This window comes from Myotis daubentonii, chromosome 18 (genome assembly GCF_963259705.1).
Source record: "Myotis daubentonii chromosome 18, mMyoDau2.1, whole genome shotgun sequence".
NCBI lineage: Eukaryota > Metazoa > Chordata > Mammalia > Chiroptera > Vespertilionidae > Myotis > Myotis daubentonii.
In genome coordinates this window covers 43,505,437-43,519,979 of record NC_081857.1, presented here as the reverse complement: position 1 = coordinate 43,519,979, position 14,543 = coordinate 43,505,437, and the positions used below count along the sequence as shown (strand labels likewise).

The window sequence follows — 14,543 nt, the reverse complement described above, 5'->3', positions numbered from 1 at the left end:
GCCCTTGTCCCATGCACTGAGGTGACTGGTTCGGTTCTGGTAAGAACACACATGCCCCGGTTGCCCAGAGGGGGCGCACAGGAGGCAGCCAATGGATGTTTCTCTCTCCCTCTCCCTCCTTCCCTAAAAAAATAAACACATTTTTTTAAGTTAAACAACAAAAGTTATTGCACAGCGACTGAGTTTATTCGGGAATAGCAGAGGAACTGCAATTCTGAACAAGCAAAACATGCGACCCCCAGGCCAGGATGGAGGACCAAGGAGAGGAGCTGTCACAGAAAAGGAGAAGGTGGGGAGCGAGAGAAGCTTCTCCCTGGCCCCTAAACCGGTAGGACTGGCGGCCCAGGAGGTTGTTTCCACACAGTCTCCCCGAGTGCCTGACGAGCTCCTTCTTTATTCCGACTTTGCACAAAGTGTGGAGAAGTTAAGTCGCACAGCTCCTGGCGTGGCAGGACCAACGGGAGAACCCGGCTTACTCAGGCGGGATGCTGCCAGCAGGGGCTGTGGTGCGGCTCCTGGTCTTGTGAACAGTCGACCTGAATAAAGTCCCTCTTTTTTTTTTAAGTATATTTTTACTGATTTCAGAGAGGAAGGGAGAGGGAGAGAGAGAGATAAGAGAGAATCATAGATGGGATGCCTCCTGCACGCCCCCCACTGGGGATCGAGCCTGCAACCCGGGCCTGTGCCCTGACCGGGAATCCAACCGTGACCTCCTGGCGCATGGGTTGACGCCCAACCACTGAGCCAGGCTGTCCGGGCCTGAAGTCCCTCCTCCTGCCACACTCAGGGCACCTGAGAACAGGAAGGACGGCCGGGGTGCTCCCACCAGGGCCTTGCCCTTCCCCCCTCCAGGTAGAGGCGCAGTGGGGCTGTCAAACCATCAGACACTGCAAGGGTCACAACACAAACGCAGTCAGCAGCGCGTGTCCGTTTGCAGCTGCAGGTTTCTTTCCAGGTCAGAGTCGAGTTGCAGACAGCACAGCGGGCACAGCAGGCAGACGCGGCAGAAGGTCACGGGAGGGCACAGAGCACAGGGTGGGTGCGCTGCCCCTGCCCCATCACTGCGGGGGGATGACAGGGTTCACAGAGGCTTGTGGGGGGGACCCTGAAAGGGGGAGGGAGGCTTGAAAATCACCGAGTTATTAGAAACGGGCCATCTTTCACGACAAATCCCACACCGTCTGCTACAGAGTTCGCTTGCGGTGCCCCCGACAGCGAAGCACAGATACCAGGCCCCATGCCAAGCGCAGAGCAGAGCCGCCTGCGGGTCCGGGGCTGCTCCTCAGCCCGAGACACAGACCCAGCTCCGCCTTCTGGATCTTACCGTCCCGGTTCGCGTGGCAGTGACGCAGAAGGCTCCGGAGCCTCTCCAGGTCGGCCCCGCGGACGCTGGGCTGAGGACAGAAAGGACCCGTCCACAGGCAAGACAGTGGCCGCCCTTGGAGGCCCCCTCCCTGGGGCTCACCAGCTCGGGGACCCCTGCTCCTGAGAGGCCCCCCCGGGGAGCAACGCCCCTCCTCATCCCACCAGGGTGGCCGAGGGCCGCCCCTCCCTCAGCGGGTCCCTAAAGGCCAGAGGACTCTGTCCCCAGGGCAGTGCTCACAGAAAGCCTGCCTTTGCCCACCCCTGTGGTTCAGTGGTTAAGCGTCAACCTAGGAACCAGGAGGACACGGTGTGATTCCCGGTCGGGGCACAGGCCCAGGCTGCAGGCTCCATCCCCAGTGTGGGGTGTGCAGGAGGCAGCCGATCCATGATTCTCTCTCATCATGGATGTTTTTATCTCTCTCTCCCTCTCCCTTCCTCTCTGAAATCAATAAAAACATATTTAAAAAAATAAAAGAAAGAAAGAAAGGAATGGCGTGCTCCAGCTCATGTTCTCTGAGGGCGTGAATGCTCCACGGAAATTAAAAGAATTCTTTGTAAATTACCCCGCCTCCCGCCTCCCACCTCCCCTGTAACAACATCGGAAGCAGCAGCTCTGAGCTCTTGGCTCCTGCCAACCCCATTAAAGTGACAAACGCTTCCCAACTGGCTTCGCAAACAGGCTTCCGGGAACAGGCGTTACTTGGGCGCCGTGTGAACCCTTTGAGAGCCAGGCGGACATGTTAGGTCCGCTCTGTGATTGGCCAATGACTTGGTCATTATGCAAATATATCTTTTAAATCAAGAGGAACTCGATGGAGTGAGCATGCTGGAATTATTATGTGGTCTGTACGTGAGACTTTTCGATTTATGAGAACGTCTATAAAATGCGACGTACATTGAAATATTTCCGTTTCTTCGCTAACGTTCCAGTTATGACAACGCATCTCATCTTTTCAAAGTTCCTTTATCCTGAATCTTTAACCTCACATTTAACACACATCTGTTCCCTGGGGGTATTGACCAAGCACTCACCCAGCGGTTATGCCAGGCACGTTTTCTCAGAGCCTCGTCCACACGGGTTCAGTGATTCTCATAACGGCCCAAGGGGCAGGCATTGCGAGCCTTGTCCCCCAGGTTATACGGATCAGGGAACTGTGAAAGGGTCGTTCGACCGCCAAAGGGGTCGCGACCCACAGGTTGAGAACCGCCGCCCTTGATTCTCACTCAGCCTTGTCAGCCTCCAGATACGTTTAAGACAAGACGATGCCTTCCTTTCTCCCTCCTCCCTCTCAAATCGCCCGAGAACCACAAGCACCAGAAACCCGTCCAGAGAAATGTCCCTACTCACGTCCATTTTAAACTGGAGAAGAAAGTTCTCCTGAAGAGCCAGAATCCTAAATGGAAAAAAAAAAAAAAAAGGTAATTGACATGAGGATCGATCAACGCTCAGTTAAAGCAAATTCATAAGCCGGATGCGAGGAAGGGGCAGGCAGTTTCCAGATTCTTCTGCAGGTGGATGGGTGCCTGGAAAATAAGAATTTAGAGGCTATACAAACAAAGACAGGCATTGCTTGGGAAAGACTTTCATAGAGATTAGGAGGCATCAGAGAGACACTTTTAGAAATTTATCTTGGTGACCCAGCCAGTATGGCTCAGTGGATAGAGCGTCGGCCTGCAGACGGAAGGGTCCCAGGTTTGATTCCCGGGCAGGGCACAGGCCTGGGTTGCAGGCTCCATCCCCAGTGTGGGGCGTGCAGGAGGCAGCTGATCAATAGTTCTCTCTCAGCATTGATGTTTCTGTCTCTCTCTCCCTCTCCTTTCCTCTCTGAAATAAATTTAAAAAATATTTTTAAAAAATTTATTTTGGTGGAAAATGGCACAATACCAGGTTATGAAAATTCTCTCCTCCATGAAAGCAACAAGAAAACTAGCAAAAAAAACCACACACACACACACAAAAACAAACTTTTTCAAAACTCTGGAAATTAACCAAAGGCTTAAACGTTGTCTGAGAGGGTCGTGCATTGTGGTCTGGGGAGAAGAGCTTGCGGGATCTTCGCGAAGAGAAGGGCTTCGGGGAGACCTGACCTCTGCCTCCCACCAAGAAGGGTGTGCGGTCCGTCCCCCCCCCCACCCCCCCCGGATGCTGACCCTGGACAGACGACACGGCCGCCAGCTGCTCACCTGGCCAGGTCACTGAGATCCAACCGGCCGTCTTTGTTTTTGTCGAAGAGCTTCACCTGGAGCAGAGGGGACACGGTGGCGAGGGCACGAGTCAGGGACACTCACTCTGGCAGCCACTGGCGGGCTCTCCTCTGTGCCCCCTGAGGCTCACACGCTTGGCACCCTCGTCCCCCGAACATAAACTCAGCAGCAACAGCCCGACAGCCGCACGCTTGCTGCAGCTCGTGCGTGGGTGACCTTCTCAGACACTCTCATCACAGGAGGTTTGATTCTAACCGAGAGCCCCATTCAACTGAGCTTTTTAAAAAAATATATTTTTTATTTATTTAAGAGAAGAAGGGAGAGGGAGAGAGAGAGACACAGCCATGATGAGAGAGCAGATGTGAGCACCGAGCCCCAGTTTGCAGGGTCAGAGCACACATGTCCGATGGCGTGTTTGTGGTTAATTATTAACAAAGACAAAGCAGGTGTCAGGGCGCCCCATGTTTTGGGGGGAGGGGGGAGGGGACAGCATCTTTTTGAAAGTCAATCAGATTCCTCCTCCTTTGAGAGCGGGGGTTCCACAGCCAGGCACTCAGCAACACTGAGCACATGGAGGGGAGCCCCTGCCTTAGGTACACATGACACTGTGATCGCATATATACATGGTCTCTCTCTCTCTCTCTCTCTCTCTCTCTCTCTCTCTCTCTCCCTCCCTCCCTCCCTCCCTCTCTCTCTCTCTCACACACATTGGGAAAGTGGGGCCAAGCCCCTCCCCCCCGAACCCCGCACCCCCAGGTGAGACCCAGGCAGCCCCCCCAAGGCGGCCTGTGCCGCCTTGATGGCTGGAAGACACCTTTCCTTTCTCCCTCGCGGGTGAGCCCGGCGACACCCCTGCTCACCTTCGGGGTCCAGGCGCTGCCAGACCCTCCGGAAGCCGGCGGCGTCCCAGCTGCCCCTCCGCAGGGCGGCCCGCGCGCTGTCCATGGTGCTGACCGCGAGCGGCACCGCCTTCGGAGCGGCCCGAACCTGGGAACCTGGGTCAGGACCGAGTCCCGGCCGTCCGCCCCTCCCCGCCGGCTTCTTCCCTCACGGACCTTCTCTGAGGCTCTGGGCACCGAGTCTGCGGCTGGCGTCCTGGTGTCGCTCAGCGGTCCCCAAGCCCCAACGCCCGCGCGACCGGGAAGACAGCTGCCCTGGGCCCCGACCCCCTTTCCTGCCCCCCCCTTTCCGGTCCCCCCCTCCCGGTCCTCTCCCTCTGGGGCTGGGGCTGCGGGGTAGGCAGCGTCCATGGTCCCTGCCTTCACCCTTAGAACTTCTCAAACTCACAGGAAACATCCCCCTTCCATTGGACTCACCTCCAAACTGTGTCTCAAGGGTTTTGTTTGTTTTGTTTTTAATATATTTTTATGGATTTCAGAGAGGAAGGGAGAGGGAGAGAAACATCAGCGATGGAGAGAATCATGGATCAGCTGCCTCCTGCAGGCCCCACACTGGGGACCGAGCCCACAACCTGGGCCTGTGCCCTGACTGGGAATCGAACCGAGACCTCCTGGTTCATAGGTCGACGCTCAACCCCTGAGCCCCGCCGGCCGGGCTCAAGGTGTTCCTAGAGGGAGCTCCCGGTTAAAGGGTTGAGGAGATGGCCGGTTAGGGCTCCTGGACCTGATCTAGAAATGAAGTAGGTGTGTGGGGGGGTGGTGAAGCGGAGAGGGGTACCCACATCTGTCATGGGACTGGGGGGGTCAGGTTCGGTGCCTTGCATTCTCTCATACAGAGATTTCCTTCTGGGAAAACCATCCGAACCCTGGACCGAGACAGAGCCACCGGAAGGCGTTTAAAGAGACAGGATCAGCAAGAGTGGGAGCCCCCAGGAGGTGGTGCTGGGCCTGGGGGGTGGGCGGGGGCGACTAACCCGAGAGGCTCGCTGTCCAACCAAAAACTCGGAGTAAAGCAAACAACGCAGCCGAAGTCGACCCGAGATAAACGGTTCACGTGGCCCGGTCCACGGAGACCCTGCCGGGCACGGCCGGGAGCCAGGACTCTGATGTTTCTAAACGCTTCCCTGGGTTACAGTGGAACCACGGCCTCGCCGCTTCCTCCCGGTTCCCGCTGCTTCCATCCTGGTCTCTTCATCACTTGGGTGTGGCTTCTCTGAAGGAGAAGGAAGAGACTTTGGGGGGATTCGTACGATTTTCCATCAATTCCTATCACTTTCAAAAGGAGGTTCGAATGTATACGTGACTCTGGTCGGTTTTCACAGCGGCCGGTGGAAGCTCAGGGTGGCGCTGAGTGGTTCTTGTTGTCGCGGCTGATTTCATTTCCTCCCGCAGTGACTTCCTGCTCCCCTCATTAGCTCAGCTAACGACGCCCCTGGTCCCAGACACGGCCGTGGCCGGCACGCGCAGCACTGCTAATTAACCCTGACGCACGCACCGAACTCCAAGTTAGAGCCCACACAGGCAGCCAAAATGGGGAGACAAAGAAACAACGCCCAAACGAGAGAACGAGAGAATTCTCCGGAAGAGGGGATAAGTGAAGCAGAGATAAGAAGCTTATTCAGAGTAATGATGGTAAAGACGCTCAACAGCACGAGAAAAGATGTGGTAACTGGGAAAACAGAAAGAATGACACGGCACAGATAAAGGACACACGGGGAGGAGCACGCAGCAGATCAGGGGAAGCTGAGGGGCGGATCCGTGAGTTAGAAGACAGGATGTTGAAAAAACTCAGAGAATCAAACAGAAAAACAATTAAAATATCTGCATCTTTTTACAAAGTCAGAATGGTGTTTCCGGCTGGGACTGCACACAAGGCTTCCTTTGGCAGCACCCCCCAGTAGCTACCGAGCATTCAAACATGGGGACCCCCTCACGGACCGTATAGTGCCCCTTAGAATTAGGGGGTTGCCTCACTTGAACGCCACCCAGTTCCCAAGGACGGAGGAAGTAGACGAAAAGAAATTGGACAGTGTTTGTCATAAAAAAAAATACTGGAACTAGAGCAAATGCTTTAATATATATATATACTACATATAATATATATACCTTTTGTTTCTTTTGTAATCACATGAATACGAAAGATCACTTAAATCACGTAGCGCAGAAAATGAGAGAAGAAAGACTCCCCCGTAGTCTGACCCAGACAACGGAGGGCAGTAACTCTGATTACGTCCTCCAGGGGCGTTACAGGCACCAACATGGGATCACACGCTGACCCCCTTTCCCTTAACAGGTAAACACCTCTCAGGTCACGCCCTGGTTCGCACTCGCGTCCTGCGTGACCTGGCTCCTTCCCGGGGTGCGAGCAGGTCACAGGAGCAGCAGCTTCGTGGACGCTGACGTCGCCGGGTGTGAGTCCCGGGAACCGGGTGCTCCTGGATCTTGGACCCAAAAGCGACGTTCGTCACCACAAGCCAAACGTCAAAATGCCACGGCAGCGGGTTGGATTCACTTGTAAAATCATTTATTGGTATAAATACACATACACATAGAATACCTCCAGCCTGTCCGGGAAGTGACTGTTTGTGACGTGTCGTAAAAAGAGTAGTATTTTTTATTTGTTTACAGGTCTCTTAAATTCTCTCTTAAAATGACACCTTCAAAGCTAATATGCAGACAGAAATTAAAGACATTTAAAAAACAAACACATATCCGTCCGTAAACCCTCATTCCAGTCCGCTGTGCACTCAACCCGGACACGTGGGGGCGGCAGCGGGGCCTCTCGCCCAGTCCCCCCGCGCCTGCCGGTGGGAAGGCCCAGGCCGCCGCCCGCATGGGGACGCACCATCCCCCTTGGGAAGGAAGGGCTGCCCCGGGAGAATGGAGACACCACCCGAGACCCAGCAAATATAACTTATACAAAGGGCTTATTCGTGTGCTCGGCCGTAATTACAAGGTGCAGCTGCAAACCGCTCCCAGCGAGAGCAAACCGCTCCGTGGGCCGGTGCCCATCTGACGCAGGCACGGGCGGCAGGACCCACGGCCGCCCGGACGGTTCCCCACGGTAACCCGGGCGCCTCCCCACGCTCCTCCCGCAGGGCAGCAGCAGCAGCTGCCAAGGAGAAATTCAAGTATGGCCGCTGGCACCGCTGGCACCGCTGGCACCGGCTGAAGGTATAGCAGGAACGCCAGGGCCGAGAGAAACCCAAGCAAATGTGCTCTGATCACCAAGAAATGGCTGTGTTTCTGGTTCCAACAGAAAGAAGGACGAAGGAAAAGCCAGGGAAGCAGCACCGAGAGACGAGGCCGAGGAGGCGGGGCAGCCCCGGGGCCTCTCTGGTGGCCGCCAGGCACCGGCCCGGACGTCTGGGGCCGTGACCTTCACACGAAGATGAACTCCTTCTCCGCCTCCTCCCCGGAGTCGCTGGACTTGCTGCCCTGCCGGCCGTCCTTGCTGGGGGGCCACGGCTTCTGGTCCTGGAACTCCTGGGGCTGCTGGCCCCAGCTTTTCCTCCAAACTGAAACGGAAGCAGAGGGGGGTCGTCACGCCGATTACCCAACAACGCCGGCCGCCCAGCAACGGGGTGAGGCCGGCCCGTCGGGGGGCACGGGGTTCCCAGACCCACAGCAATCACATCTAGAGACTCAGACAGAAACGAAAGACAAACCAGCAAAAGACAGGTCGCAGCACGAAAACATACACAACCCCAGCCTGTGAAGGGGGAGTCCCAGGCTGTGGTGGAGAATCGGGGGGGGGGGGGAGGCCCACAGGGTGAGGACGGCGGGAGGGAGGGGGTGCCTGGAAGGGGGGGCGCTCTGAAGCCGCAGTGCCCGGTGCCAGGTGACCATGTCACACCTGCCACAGGTGTCCCCACACAGCAGAGGGACCGGGCGGCAGCCTCGGCTACGAGAACTGCCCTGATTCCTCGCAGGCGGGCAGGGTCCCTGGGGCCTGGCAGAGCGATGATGGAGACGGAGCCTGGAGCCGCCGTCACCTCTCCTCCCGCTTCATGGCTCCTCACGGCCACCTGAAGTCAGACTTTGTGAGACCAGGGACCGGACCTCAGGGCCACTCTCTCCCAGGCCACTTCTTCCCCACTCGGTCAGTGCTGCCTGGGCTGTCCCTGCGAAAGGCTCAGGGGCCCTCGGGTGTGGCCGGGACAGGCGTTAACTATGACTCACAAGCCGATGTGCAGAGACCACTTGGGCGGATGCCACACCCACATGCTGTGAGCAGCTGCCTCGTGCCTCACGGGTCCACAGCCCGCCAGGGCCACGGCCGCGGACAAGCCCTCGGACCCGCTGACCACGCCCATGTCACTGCGATGCCACGACGTCCATCTCAGCAGGAACTGGCTACTTAAATGTTTGGCCCCCAAACGAGCAAGCGCTTCAGGAAGTGGAAGCTCCGGAAAACGAATGCTCAGAAAGCAAACCCAGAAAAGGGCTCCCATTTGCCCCGGCGGACATCTGCAATGGTGTCAAGAATTTTTTTTTAAATAAAATAATCTTTAAAAAGAAAAAGGGGAAGGGATTAAGAAGCACAAACTGGCCCAGCTGGGCAGGGTCGGTGGTTGAGTGTTGACCCAGGAGGTCACAGCTCGATCCCCGGTCGGGGCACATGCCCGGGTTGTGGGCTCGACCCCCAGTGTGGGGCGTGCAGGAGGCAGCCAATCGGTGATTCTCTCTCATCATTGCTGTTTCTCTCTCTCTCCCTCTCCCTTCCTCTCTGAAATAAATTTTTTTTAAAAAAATTAAGTTTTAAAAATGCCCTAACTTAACACATTGCGGGCCAGTAGTTTTATTGCCAGCTTTACCCAGTGGCCAGGTAAGTTTCTATTGAACAAGTACAAAAAACGTTTTACATAAATTTAAAGGCACGCTTTAAAATTAAATACCCACTGCATTTTTTTAAGTTATTTATTACATGTTCTTACAAGCTAATACCTTTTTAAAGTATGAGACTTGGTAAAACACTGTGTAATATGAAGCGGGAATTCCGTCCGCAATGTGTTAAAATAAATACATAAATGGACTCTCAGAGTCAGGTGGCCCGTGCAACCATCACAGGCCGGCCAAAGCCAAGCCAGCCATTTTCTTCAAGAAAACGGGGCACACTCTGACCAACATCACGGTGCCCAGCGAAAGGAAGAGGGGACACGATAGGAAATTCAAAAGACGCAGCCACAGATGTCCCAGTAAAGAAAGCCGGCGTTTCACCCGCCCAACGACGTCCAGACGGCCCCACAGTGAAAACACAGTAACGCGATGCAACAGGCAGCGTGCTTTCAGAACCACAGCCTCTGTCTGTTTCGTGGTCACGAGGCGGAGGAAAGGAGAAATCTGTTTCAGCGTAAACAGAGCTGCTTTTCGAAGACTTAAAGGGAAGGATGCACAACAGCAGACAGGATTGCTCTGCCGACCGCGCCTGGTTAAACCAGACACCGTTCCGAAAGCAGACTGCAGGCAGCGCTCCAGGGCACACGCAGCCGAGTGCTAGGAACTGGCACCAACAAAACAACGTAAAACATTATACGTAAAACCACTCTAACGGAAGCCCCTGTAAAAATCACTTTTTGTTGTTCCTGCCAGTATTTCAAGAAATTGAGGCAGAAAGCAAATACAAGATGGTCCCATTTAATCCCACCAAATTGAGAATTTTAAACCAGAGAGGTCACGGGAAAAACCTGAGACAGACACAGAGCTCCCTGCCTGCCTGAGGGCTGGCTTCTCTCTGCCTTCCTCCTCTTTCCATTCCAAGTCCAGGGATGACCAGCGTGGCACGGGGGGGGGGGGGGGGGGGGGGTTGGGGGGGGGTGTCCCTGGGTCTGTGTGTTGTCTGAGGTGCGTTTAGTGGCCGACTGAAGATGGACATCGCATTGAATCAAAGGAGCTTTGCTAACAGAGTGACATTCGGCGACTGATCCCAGTTCAAATGCAAATTTCCAACATCTGGAAACATCTGGGACCTCGGGTGTCCTTATCAAAAAAGGGACAATAGAGAGACCGAGCTTCCGATTTCATATACTCTCAAAAAAGCTCTGCCTCGCCCTGGCTGGTGTGGCTCAGTGGATAGAACATCAGCCTGTGGACTGTAGGGTCCCAGGTTCGATTCTGGTCAAGGGCACACGCCCGGGTTGCGGGCTCGATCCCCAGCAGGAGACAGCCGATCAATGATTCTTAGGTTTTGTAAGTCAACCCTTTTGCCCCAGAAGGAAGGACCAACCTGTTGCCATTTAGAAAAAAATAAAAAATCAGCTGCACGAATCATCGGGGTCCCCTGACAGAAGGGACCCAATTCCAGTCCGTGTTGGTTAGTGCCAGTTCATAGCGTCGGGTTCAAAAGGGGTGACAACCGAGGGCTCTAACCAGTTGTTGGCTGTGGCTTCCGGTGCCCAGCTGCCTTCGCCGCCGCCTCCGCCAGGACAGGGCCGCGTTTCGCAGGTCTGTCCCCTCCACCGGAAGGCTTGCCACTGTCCTGATCTGAGGGCCTTTTGTCACCATCGCCTCTTTGCACCACTGAGGAAAAGGGAGGCATTTCACCCTTGATCGTCGCACACACGTCAGCGTGGCGACCCCAAACCGGCAAAGCGTACGAACATTCAAAATGGAACAGCAGGCTCACCGCCCCCTTAGGACTCAAGGAACCTATGAGTCGGTTCTGGTCAGATGTGCCGTTACCTACAGAATCCGACAGCCAACATGAGGGAAGTGGTGAGCCCCGTGCACAGTGAGGCAAGCTCCAAGTCTGCCCCCAAATGTTACCATCTGACCCCAGGATGAATGAACAAAAGTCACATTCACGATGGAAGGACCCGAAGAACCGCGGCCGTTTACCTGCGTCAGAAATGACGGGGACGCGCTAGTCCGGAGGGAGGCAGAGAGCAAGGAGACGGGGACCAGCATGAATAACGCACCAGAAACCAGGAAGGAGCAACACTTTTCAGAGGAAAGGAAGACACAGCGAGGCTCCCTGTCCTGGGCCGGCTCGAGCGACGGACGAGGTCAAGACCCGCCCAGCACCCGGACGGGGCACGCTGTCCTCCGACCTCGCGCCTGTCTGCAGTCCGACGCCGACCCCAAGGGCTACCGTGGTGACGATTCCGGACCCACTCACTCTGGAGCCACAGGGGAGTGACGGTCCCCGTGGCGCTGTGTCCCCGCCATCTCCCTGGGAGGGGAGGCGGGACCTGTCCTCACGCTCACTCAGGGCGAGGGAGGAGAACCCAACGTCCGGCCACGAGACCCGCGAAGGGGTGACGAGCAGCTACTGCATCTCAACCTCTCGGGGGAAGAATGACTCAGTCCAAGCAGCTAAGGGCGCTGGTCAGCCAGAGAGGCTCCGGGGTCCACACTCACTCACGGAGCCGCCCACTAACTCGAGGCCTCGGTTCAATCACACGGGCAGCCTGGCCGGCGTGGCCCAGTGGCTGAGCATTGACCTATGAGCCAGGAGGTCACAGTACGATTCCTGGTCAAAACGGTCAGGGCACGTGTCCAGGCTGCAGGCTCCATCCCCAGAGGGGGGTGTGCAGGAGGCACCGGTCCATGATTCTCCCTCATCATTGATGTTTCTATCCCTCTCTCCCTCTCCCTTCCTCTCTGAAATCAATACAAATATATTTAAGCCCTGGCCAGTTTTGCTCAGTGGATAGAGCGTCGGCCTGCGGACCCCAGGGTCCCGGGTTCGATTCTGGTCAAGGACATGGACCTCGGCTGCAGGCTCCTTCCAGATGGAGCATGTGCTTGAGGCAACCAACGGCTGTGTTTCTCTCACACGGTATTCCACGTCTTTCCCTCTCTCTTCCACTCTCTCTGAAAATCAATGGAAAAATATCCTCGAAGGACAGCACCCCAGAGGCACTGTGCGTCCAGCAGAACGGGAGCGACAGTGGGGTGCCGAGGCCCGACAGGGCCCCCATCGCCGCCCCTGGTCCGAGTCCGGGAGGCAGCGTGTGCCCCTAGGACTGTCTTGCCCTGCCCACCCCCTGCGTTAGAGGGAGCACATGGGGAGGTGCCGGCCGAGAGCGTCCCTCCGCGGCCACTCTGCTGGGAACGAGCCCGACCCCGTGACAGAGGGAGCCCCGAGGCCACGCAGACCCGGCGGGCGCCCTGAGCCACAGCAACGTCCCTGACGACAGGGGAGCTTGTGCTGGAAACAGGGGGCCTGACCCACAGGACGCACCAAACAACGTCTACGGCCCCGCAGGTGAGGGGCCAGGGCAGGAGCCCAGATCTGAGGCCTCTGGGCCGCACTCAGTGGGGGGCAGGGAGAGAGGGGCGTCTCTCTCTATGTGCACGACCTCCATCCCGACCCCGCGACCTCCATCCCGACCCCGCGACCTCCATCCCGACCCCGCGACCTCCATCCCGACCCCGCGACCTCCATCCTGACCCCGCGACCTCCATCCCGACCCCGCGACCTCCATCCCGACCCTGCGACCTCCATCTTGACCCCGTAACCTCCATCCTGACCCCACAACCTCCATCTTGACCCTGTGACTTCCATCCTGACCCCGTGACCTCCATCCCGACCCCGCGACCTCCATCGTGACCCCACAACCTCCATCCCGACCCTGTGACCTTCAGCCCGACCCCGTGCCGTCAATAACGCGGACTCGAGGGTCTGCACCCAGAAAGGGCACCGGTCCCAGCGTGTAACCCAAGGGATGCTGACGTCACTGGAAGCGACGAGCCCGTCCCGGGGGCACCCCTTCTCCTGAGTGAGTCCCCTGGGGAGAGCTGGGCGGGGACGGGCGTCCCTACCTTCCTGGGAGAAGGTCCTGGGGCTGGGCTGGGGGCTGCCCTGGCCTTCCCACTCCTTGTCCACAGGCACCTTCCTCAGGACGGGAGGGAGCAGGGCGACCCTGGGGGAGCCGAGGCCGGGCGGGGAGTCCGGGACGTCCTCTGTGGAGACACAAGCACGGGTCACGCGGCTCCGCAGCCGGTTCCTCCCACGGGAGCAGCGGTTTCTTTCCACAGACACTCAAGCTCCTCAAACAGCATCACGGACTTTTCTGGCCACGAGTCCCCTCTGCCCCCGACTCCAAGCCGCCCGATAGCCGGCACCCTGGTGGGGCTGCGCGGGGACACTTACAGAACAGGCAGCGCGGCCAGCGTGGCTCAGTGGTTGAGCACCGACCTATGACCGGGTCATGGTTCAATTCCCGGTCAGGGCACATGTCAGGTTAAAGGCTCGATCCCGTGTGGGGCGTGCAGGAGGCAGCCGATCCATGAGTCTCTCTCATCACTGATGCTTCTATCTTTCTCTCCCTCTCCCTTCCTCTCTGAAGTCAATAATACATTTAAAAAAACAGGCCCAGGTTCGCCACACCCCACCCCGAACCCCAATCCGTCACAGCACAGGGGCCCCCCCTCATCCTCCGCCTCGCGGGCTCTGACCTGGAGGCCGGCACAGACGCCGCCTCCGTCCCTCCTGCGCCTGCAGCCCCGACGCCAGGAGTCCCGGAGGCGCTGGCCCGGGTGCTGACCAGAGGCCCCGCCTGCCCATCCCTTTCCCGGCCTCAGCCGTTCCCACGGCCCCGGCGGGACCCCGAGCCACGGTCACTGACCCCGGAGACCACCTGGTGTCCGCCCCGGCCCGAGCCCTCACCTGCCCGGGAGGGCGTCCTGGGCTTCTGCGGGAGGGCGGGCCGCGCGGCCGGGCTGGGCCTGGGCGCCTGCAGGGCGGGCTTGGCGTTGGAGGCGCTCCGGCCCCGGAAGCCCGCGTCCACTCGGGGGTCCGCTTTGGCGCTCTTCTCTGGGGTCCCCGGGAGCGCGGGGTGCAGTCTAGGCACTGAAGTGAAAATGGGGACAAAAGGCAACTTTAAAACTCAGAGGGCCCGGCTGGTGTGAGCGCTGACCCAGGAACCAGGAGGTCATGGTTCCTTTTCCGGTTGGGGCACAGGCCCGGGTTGCGGGCTCGACCCCCAGTAGGGGGCGGGCAGGAGGCAGCCGACCCATGATTCTCTCTCATCATGGATGTTTCTATCTCTCTCTCCCTCTCCCTTCCTCTCTCTGAAAGGAATAAAAATATTTCTAAAAATAACATCAGCATGTCCCCAACTGCCCCCC

At 57.5% G+C, this 14,543-nt stretch overlaps 1 protein-coding gene across 5 annotated transcripts in view; it reads right to left on the bottom strand.

Annotated features, from left to right (window-relative positions):
* Positions 1-7,691: 7,691 nt before the first annotated feature.
* Positions 7,692-14,543, bottom strand: part of CARMIL1 (capping protein regulator and myosin 1 linker 1) — a 79,777-nt gene continuing 72,925 nt past the window's right edge. For 3 of the 5 annotated variants that reach the window (XM_059674231.1, XM_059674230.1, XM_059674234.1), the window contains 4 exons: positions 14,083-14,265; positions 13,236-13,376; positions 10,839-10,988; positions 7,692-7,987 (listed from right to left, as the gene is read on the bottom strand). In XM_059674231.1, the coding sequence (XP_059530214.1) occupies positions 7,851-7,987; positions 10,839-10,988; positions 13,236-13,376; positions 14,083-14,265 (611 nt within the window). In that variant the 3' untranslated portion in view covers positions 7,692-7,850. The remainder of the gene's footprint in view (positions 7,988-10,838; positions 10,989-13,235; positions 13,377-14,082; positions 14,266-14,543) is intronic. The other 2 variants (XM_059674232.1, XM_059674235.1) reach the window with 2 other exon arrangements.